At 40.0% G+C, this 9,175-nt stretch overlaps 2 protein-coding genes across 2 annotated transcripts; both read right to left on the bottom strand.

Moving 5' to 3' along the window:
• Positions 1-1,565: 1,565 nt before the first annotated feature.
• On the bottom strand, positions 1,566-3,403 carry LOC106821549 (zinc finger protein 239-like). Its single transcript, XM_014826452.1, has one exon. It carries the CDS (start codon positions 2,689-2,691, stop codon positions 1,852-1,854), a length of 840 nt encoding a protein of 279 aa, XP_014681938.1. The 5' UTR covers positions 2,692-3,403; the 3' UTR covers positions 1,566-1,851.
• Positions 3,404-6,708: 3,305 nt separating this feature from the next.
• Positions 6,709-8,593, bottom strand: LOC106804675 (dual specificity protein phosphatase 3-like). The gene is made up of 3 exons (XM_014805990.1): positions 8,077-8,593; positions 7,340-7,560; positions 6,709-7,179 (listed from the first exon to the last, which is right to left on the bottom strand). Exons 1-3 carry the CDS (start codon positions 8,211-8,213, stop codon positions 6,977-6,979), a joined length of 561 nt encoding a protein of 186 aa, XP_014661476.1. The 5' UTR covers positions 8,214-8,593; the 3' UTR covers positions 6,709-6,976.
• Between the last annotated feature and the right edge of the window lie 582 nt (positions 8,594-9,175).

The following is a 9,175-nucleotide window of genomic DNA, read 5'->3' as shown; positions in this document are numbered from 1 at the left end:
TTACATGAAAAACCAAAATTTGTGTTGTCAACTTGTCACACAATTAGGTGCAGGAAATTTCATGAATTTTTTGGCTCGAGTATAGAATTACACCTCATCTATGAATAAAACGTGTGATCGATTCAATTCATTCGTCAATAAACGTTTACTCTTCATTAGAGCAATACCCGTGTAAAAGCTTGAGTGTATCTGTAAGTCCCCCATCAGAAGACCTACAATAAATCTAAGCATCTTAAAAATTACTGGTTATTTCTATGACCTTGATATTATGTAGAATTACCCGATATTACATATGAGCCACCATAACCATTCAAAGTTCATCATGTCATAAGGAGACATAACTTTTACAAACCTTATGCAGATTTTTGTCTATTCCTAATAACGTAAATCTCTTTCATACTAGCTGCACTAACATTCAAAAACATTGACTTCAATAAAAACACCACTTGTGTTATTACGCCTGAAATGATTAAAACGTCACTTAATGCATTTACATCTGCACTTAGTGCGTACATGGAAATTCAAAAACAATACCTTACATTACTTTCAATTCTCTTGTCTCCAACATGCCAGCAAAGGGATTGTGTTAACGCTACAGGCATGCATAGAAGGCTAGTAATGTGTTTTAAGACAAATCAATCTGTATTCACAGGTTTCCACTGCTATAAATAACTAAACTGTATGTATACCCATGGATCTTTGGGCTAATTCAATTTTACAGGATCATAGACCTCAAGTTGCAACATGAACAAACACTTCCAAGTACATTTCAAACATGACATAGGCTGTAATATTCTAGTTCCACAAACAATAACTAAACGTAAAATTCTCATCATCATGATTTTCCTTCGAGAAAAAAACTAAAATTAACTATCAATATTCATGAAAAAGTATTCAATATCTAAAAAGAGGCTATAACCATCAATGTTACTGTATGTTTTAAACGAACTATGCACAAACCTTAAAGACATACTAGGCCCATTGATTATGCAATGTTGACGAATGCTAGAGTAACTGGCACCTTGTGTACATAACCTTACATCCAAACGCGTATTAGTTTGTCCAATATCACTGCTGGTTACTAAGAAATGTATAATTGAAATCCGCAGTCCAAGAAATCAGTTGTGTACAGTTTCAAACCGCTGCCGGCAAAGAGGGTGTGATACAGATTTATAGCTACTGGACATTTTCGCACGCATGCTCGGCCATACGCAATGCTACCATCAGTGATTTCGTAAACACGGACGCTCGTGATAAGGAATGATTAATGATAAATATGATAAGGAACTTTTTGTCAGGGCTGTCCATGCACGTCCGTGATTAGTACGCGTGTTTTACTCCATTTCCATGTTTACTCCGTGGGCGTGATTACACCGCTGACACCTCCATTTCATCTGGCGTCCAAAACATATGGGCCGCACAAATGTTTACGTTATTGCTCGACTCCTGGATGACATTTACGGCTCGTAAATGAATATCAACAACTGATTTCAAGTCTTGCTTGTAATGTAACCAGCGGTGATATTGGACAAACTAATACGCGTTTGGCTATAAGGTTATGTACTTATTAACTATACAAGGTGCCAGTTACTCTAGCATTCGTCAACATTGCATAATCAATGGGCCTAGTATGCCTTTTAAACAATGATTTCACTCTGAATGTGGTTCACATGCTTCAGGTAAAGTTAATGGTACATTATCTCACGAGTCACAGTGTAGTTTCTTCCTGCTAAACTTCGCAACCAGTCGTTTAACTATTTCTGTCTCAACAGTATTCACATTGCTGTGCCTAAAGTTTTTGGCAGTACATGTATAATTTCACATAGGGTGCTTCTGCTGAGATTTAGTTCCTTAGATGATGGAATTGTACTTATACTGTTTTTCACCAGTGTGTGTCTTTACATGCCTTTTCATGTTCCCTTTATTTGCAAATGCCGAGTTGCAAACATTACACCTATGAGGCTTCTCTCCTGTATGAGTCCTCATATGGGACTTTAGTTGCGACTTTTCACGGAAACCAACGTTGCAGAGTGCACAGACGTGGGGCTTCTTTTCAGAGTGGGTTCTCTTGTGCCTCATCATGTTGCACAAGCGAGCAAAGCCTGCGCTACACAGATCGCACCTGTAAGGTTTCTCACCCGTGTGAGTAGTCATGTGCGACTTCAGCTGTGATCGTTGGCAGAACGTCATTGTGCAATGCTCGCACTTGTGTGGCTTCTCGCCTGTGTGAATAACAATGTGCTTCTTCAGGCTGGAGCTAAATGGAAAGGCAGCAGAACAAATACTACAGCGCCATGGCTTTTCACCACTGTGAGTTTTCTGGTGATCTTTCAAGGCAGCTTTTGAAGGAAGGCTCGCAGCGCACCGGTTGCACTTGTACGTCTTTCCTTGCGTTGGCTGACTTGGTTGACTTGGTTGACTTGGTTGACTTGGCGGAGTTGGTTGTTGAGTTGGTTGTTGTGTACTCTGAGGTCTCATGACTTGTTCTTTTACATTTGTTCTCACAGCAAAAGCTGCAGCGCATAAATCACACTGGCATGGCTTTTCTCCCGTGTGAGTTAAAATGTGATCCTTTAAGTTGGTACTCAAAGGAAAAGCTGCAGCACACATATTACACTGCCATTGCAGATCTGCCGTGTGTGCTATCATGTGCATGGCAGTGTCTCGGTGAGGAAATGCCGCATCTGACATGTTGTGCTGAACTGGGATGTTTTCTAGTAGTTTATCGACTTGGCACTAATCACCATGGATGTACTGGGCGAACTTTGTGATTGATAAAACACCCTATGCACGAAGCATGACTGAATTATCATCAAGTATTTGAAGTAGTACTGTCCAATGATGGTAAACGTTAACCTTCGCACGGCGAAACTAACACATGGTTAGCCGTCTTGCAGCCGTTCCAATAGAAGTTGATTCCAAGTAAATTATAATGTAAATGGTACAGAGTATTCGGCAGCAGATTATACTATTTAAAATCCAGTTCAGGCTTACACATATGCTGCGATTGTTCTCGTTTTCGACGTTGCTTCCTTTCGTGATGAAAACGAATATTGTACACTACATTGATTCGACGACGATGAACTGGTACATCATATGATATATCAAAATCCTTTCTCACCGCAACATAAACTCCCTCCTTCTACAAGAACTAAAACCTTGTCTAGTATAAGTAAACAAACCCTAACAGTAACACAACCGAATTCTCAAAATGGCGGCCACAGAACGAAATTTGCGAACGACAGCACTTCGCTGTGCTTCGTCCTTTCCCGTTAGCCGGAAAAAGCCGAGGACAAAGGCGCGTCATAGTATCGAATAGTATCGTGCCTTTTCACGGTTTCTGACCACTGATCAACTTGTGACATACAACAGTTACTTTCCGCAGATTGTTCACCGAAAGGCTATTTCGTCCCTGGAAGATGCCTTCTTCGGAATTTTTTTGCTGTGAAATTCGGAATTAGAGTGCACTAATTTGCATTATGCATGCAAGGTAGATATTTCGTGGACTCCTATAAGGCATTAGAAGCAGAGAAGTGAGGACAAAGACACGTCATAGTATCGAATAGTATCGTAGCTTTGCATGGTTTCTGACCTCTGATCTCTATACAGGCGGCATACAACACACTGTACACAAGATAGATGCCTTGTGGACGTCTAGAGGTGTTGCTATACAGTAGACGCCGTCCATAGGCTGCAGGCCTGAATAAGCATCGAACAGATATTAATTAAAAATACTCACACTGTTACTGCACTTACAAAACATACACTTTATTCATGTTAAATAACTACAGATTCATGCTCTATGCTCCCCTCGAAACTTTTGCCAGCTCTATGATGCGAATTTCTGCAAAGTTGTCTGAACACATTTCATACACAAAAACCACCAACCGGTCGCTCTGACTACGCCACCTGACGGAATCTCACGAATACAAAACAAAAATAATTTTACTTCTATTGCTTTCTCCACGTCCACGAGGCATCCAACTTGCGTGCATAATGCTAATTATTGCACTCTAGTGCCGAATTTCGGCGGAAAAAAAAGCCAAAAAAGGCCTTTTCTAGAGACGAAGTAGTGCAACGGTGAACAATCGCGGACGCTTACTGTTATACGCCTCCTAGAAGGCATTAGAAATGAGATTGGGTTTGTCCTGTAATTGTGCCATTGAGTCAAGTAGTGTAGCCATGGTGACCGGTTGGCTATTTTTGTGTTTGTAACGGGATCCAACGACATGATGAAAATTCTTGCAAAACAATCTTGCAAATGTTTTGAGTGAAGATCAGTCTTCGAATCTGTAGTAATTTAGCATGAATAAAGTGTATGGCGTGTATGCAACGAAACTCTCTGCGCATTTTCAATTAATTTCTGTTCGATTTTAACAAATCAATGCCTACCAAGATGATTAATCTGTGCTTGGAGTAAATCTGCCGAATCGCAATGACTTATAGCTTTATCAAATAACACTGACTACTAACGAATATTTTATAAAAGACTACTCACATTGTAAACACTAAAAATACCTTCGATTTTATTTAAACATTCCAGACATGAAATTAGATGTGAGAGAACATGCTTTTATCAGCATTACAGAATGAGATATACGATGTGGTACCTGGCTTATATAGAGCAAGCTGACAATTTCTACTACCATGTGGCACCGTTCTTGTGATTATACACAATTGTAGTCGTTGTACAACAATAGAGGGCGTCTATGTGTAGCCAGCCCTAGCCAGCCTGAAGAAACATCACACAACACTTCATTGAAAATATACAAAGAAATTTGGCGCAAACCCAACATACACTTCATTCATGTAAAATAACCACGGATTCAAGGTTCTGACTCCGCTCAAAACTTCTGCCAGCTACGCTTAGAGCATTTCCAGCATTTAGACGAACCCATGGTTTCACCTATGGTTTCACACACAAAAACAACAGACCGGTCAATAGTGGTGGCTACGTTACTTCACAGAATAGCACGATTTTTCGACAAGGCCAAACAATTACCTTTCATGCTTTCCAGACGTATATCGGGCATCTACCTCGCGTGTATAATGTAAATTAATGCACTCCGTTGCCGAATTTTACAACCACAAATCTAAAAAGGCCTTTTACAATGGCAAAATAGTGAAATGCTGTTTAATTGGCAAAAGGCTACTGATACATGCTTATTATAATATAGGATATTATTGAAAAACAATTTTACTGTTACATCTTTCCTATTTTTTTATGCTACGACACCACATTAGTGGTTACAAGTATTTATACAAATCAAGTGTACCAAAGAAACTCAACTCGTAAAAATGAATGTTATTTTAACGTTGTGGCCCCACAACTGCACGCACTGGTTGGGTTTTAACCTGATCGTTCAGTGGCAGGTGGTGGCTCTTGCTCGGATCCTGGTTGCAGTAGTTTGTCTTGCTGCTCTATAGGCAGTTTATTGACCAGTTCACCGGCTGAACCCTCTAGCCTCTTCCTACAACTGTCGATAGAAAACTCCGGTATCATGAATTGCCATAAGGTGACTGGGGACGATCTGCGTACCACCTTAACTGGTGCCTATTCTTGTGGTACCATTATCGCCTCCGTCGGTTTTTACAACATAATCCCGTCCAAATTTATCAAATTCGCTTGCAATATGACATTTACCATTTTTTCACGGGGATCACGCTGCATTCGTACCACACTGCCGGGTATTAATTCCGATAACTCCATTTCAGTTCTATTGTAGTACTCAGCCACCTTGTGTTATTGCAGAATTATCTTGTCCGTGTTATCGTTAAGTGACAAACTCCTGATGTTAAATAACGCCGCACTTAACAATGTCTTCATACATCAACCAAAAATTATTTGAGATGGCGAGGATCCAACTCCCTGCGTAGGTGTGTTTCTGAATACTAGCTTTTACAGGCAATGATTAGATCTTAACAAAAATATTTACGAAAACAGTTTAAGATAACTAATATGATCAGCCATAATCGGGTACCTATCATGATCTCTGAGAAACCCCAAAGATTGACAAATCAGGATTTTTTTTAATCAGAGCAATTTATCACTGCATTGCAATGATCATTTTAGTTGACCGCTCTTTTCACTAAGGGCAGCACCATCGAACAGTTGAACAAGCAGGAAATACGTGGGGGCACATTTCTTCTCTATAACAGAGGAGTTTTTTCTATCTTTGTGGCAATATTTGTTATTAGAGTGCAGAAACTGCATTTCACACGCGAGATAGATAGCTGATAGACGTTTGGAAAACATTTAAGCTAAATTGATTTTGTGGGAAAATTATGCAAATATGTCAAATAGCGTAGCCATGGTGACCGGGTTGCCGCGTTTGTGAGTAAAAGGGTATCCGACCTTCCTACCCACCTACCCCTATATACTAACCTTTATGTATTGAGAGATCAGTGTATCCGACAAGCATGCTGGAAAATCTCAAAAACAATTTGGTAAAAGTTTTGAGTAAAGATTGGACTTTAAATCTGTGGTCATTGAATATGTGTGTCGCGTATGGACCAAAACTATCTAAGTATTTTTAATTAATATAATTTAATTTAATTTAATTAATTTTCAAGTGTTTTAATTTGGTCATGTATTGTGCTCTTTCAGGCTTGCTGACTATAGACACTCCATGGTTGGAAACACATGTAGGTGTAACATGTCTGAACTTTTAAATTAAAGCACTTCGTTTCATAGCTCATATTATTTGCTTTTTGTGACCGTTTCTGGTAATTGTGTATGCTAATAAACACTATATATATATAATTAAATGCAAAAGTCATATGTTAATCTCGGTGTTAAAATAATAATTTGATGGTAAACTTTTAAATTTATTTTTCTGTATTGTAATTTTTTATCATCGCAGTAGTAAACTACTTAAAGTGATGATGCTAATTTAAACAGGCAATGAGGAAATATAGTCACTTCTCTCATTTGTTTATTGATAACAGTCATTTGCTTACAATTTGATTAAATGTATTACTTACTACATCGGGACTTAAAAACAATGGCATTTAGATCACAAAGTTGCTGGAGAAATCCATCATTAGGGTTTATCTCTCTGTATCTCCTGACATTGCGAACTGCCTCTTGCACAGTCATATTCTTTCTAAGTATAAGAAAAGCTAAAACAACTGTCGCGGATCGGCTTATCCCTTCCCTGCAATGTACTAAGACCTTACCTGAAACAACAAGAAATTTTCAAGAAATATTATCTATCACCGAACACACGAATCTGATTATTCACCAGGTAAATGTGTTTATGTCAAAGACCCTGTATATATATATATATGGTCTTTGTTTATACTAACGTGAAAATCTAGTCTGATCATGCGCACTGACCCTCACGTAGTCCTTCTTCAATAAAAGTGGCAGCTGTCTGGAAGTGTATCGTCATATCACACGACATCATGTCTGTAGCTTCGATACCTAAGAACCGAATAGCAGTTCCAACATAGAACGCTGCATTCGTGTTCACGTGGAATTCTGTTTCACCTTGTCCTGCATTGATGACATGTGTTATCCCGATTCTGCGAAGAGTTGCTTTTCGATGAGCAATTTCTCTATGGATAACAGCGAAAATTATAGTTATAACATAATTTCACAATGTATTCGTCTGTCTGCTCGTTCTCTCTCTCTCTCTCTCTCTCTCTCTCTCTCTCTCTCCTCTCTCTCTCTCTCCCTCTCTTTTCTCTCTCTCTCTCTCTCTCTCTCTCTGCTCTCTCTCTCTTCTCTCTCTCTCTCCCTCCAAGCACACACACACACACACACACACACACACACACACACACACACACACACACACACACACACACACTCACAACACACACACACACACAACACACACACACACACACACACACACACACACACACACACACACACTCACACACACACACACACACACAACACACCCACACACACACACACACACACACACACACACACACACACACACACACACTATGTCGGCGCACGCGTGTGCGAGTGCGTGCGAATATATATATATATATATATATACACATAAATAACATCCAAATCAAATTACGCTCAATGACGTATGCATATACAGTACTTACTCGTCCCCGATGAAGAGGTTCAGGTACACTTCATCGTACGATGTCGTTGGGTACACAACTACTCCACCAGTTGGTGCAGTTAAAATGGCCTTCAGTTCGCGTAGAGTGCATGGCCCTGCAACCGTTTCTGTCGCCATAGCACCGAGCCGATTCCCGAACAAAATCGCATATCACGAGCGTCACTTCATGCTAACAGCTAATATATTCAAATGATGCGTGCGAAACATCAACCTTTAATCAATCTGTTGATCTACGTAATACATTTTCATGCTGTTAGCGACATTGTACGTAAAAGTACAAGTGAGCTGTGTAAAGCATCCGTAGAGTGGCTATTTTTAGTCGACTGAAACCCGCATGTGGGCTCTATAGCAGCATCGCTAACGGTAAACCCTGCACGAAGCTAGAGCTAGCACCAAGGCGAAATATGTTGCATGTAATCGATGTTGATTCACTTCTGATCACAACTAGGTATATATATTAACTGAGCCTGGCTGCCTGGGGCGTAAACCCCACGAAAAACAATTTAAAACGGCATATAGTGCATTAGATTAGACCGTATCAAATAGAGAGGTATAGGCAGAACGGGCCCCAATATAACTTTTTGGAATGAATATAGACATGCACTCCTAGCGCTACTAGAATTTGTTTATTAATTAATTATTCTATTTATATAGGTAATTATCCATATATACATACTATTACATTAAATTTTACGCAGTGGCTATATACGCGTCCGGAACCGGTCGCCTAGCCTCCAGGCTACGCATCCGGACATCCACTCACACAGTGATCGCGTGACTCGCGTACACGCATGATTGCGCAACGGGACGCTCTGCTGATTGCCGAAAATATACAAATATGCACTGCTGCCGTCTATCTTTTCATCCGTCCTCTCTCGCTCTCTCTCTCTCTCTCTCAATCTCTCACACACACGCACAGCTCTGTCTCTCTCTCTCTCTCTCTCTCTCTCTCTCTCTCTCACAAACACACACGCACAACTCTCTCTATTTCTCTCACACACACACAGACACACACCTCTAGCTCTCTCTCTCTCTCTCTCTCTCTCTCTCTCTCTCTCTCTCTCTCTCTCTCTCTCTCT

This window comes from Priapulus caudatus, unplaced genomic scaffold (genome assembly GCF_000485595.1).
Source record: "Priapulus caudatus unplaced genomic scaffold, Priapulus_caudatus-5.0.1 Scaffold0, whole genome shotgun sequence".
Classification (NCBI taxonomy): domain Eukaryota; kingdom Metazoa; phylum Priapulida; class Priapulimorpha; order Priapulimorphida; family Priapulidae; genus Priapulus; species Priapulus caudatus.
The sequence above is the reverse complement of the archived record's forward strand: the minus strand, read 5'-3'. Positions and strand labels throughout refer to the sequence as shown.

What these genes read in the sequence shown, in the direction of transcription:
- LOC106821549 (XM_014826452.1), bottom strand. Translation starts at nt 2,691, where the DNA reads ATGTCAGATGCGGCATTTCCTCACCGAGACACTGCCATGCACATGATA.
- LOC106804675 (XM_014805990.1), bottom strand. Translation starts at nt 8,213, where the DNA reads ATGGCGACAGAAACGGTTGCAGGGCCATGCACTCTACGCGAACTGAAG. An exon ending in AACCTCTTCATCGGGGACGA is followed by an intron (nt 7,561 to 8,076) that starts GTAAGTACTGTA and finishes TGTTATCCATAG; the next exon opens with AGAAATTGCTCATCGAAAAG. An exon ending in TGAAGAAGGACTACGTGAGG is followed by an intron (nt 7,180 to 7,339) that starts GTCAGTGCGCAT and finishes TTGTTGTTTCAG; the next exon opens with GTAAGGTCTTAGTACATTGC.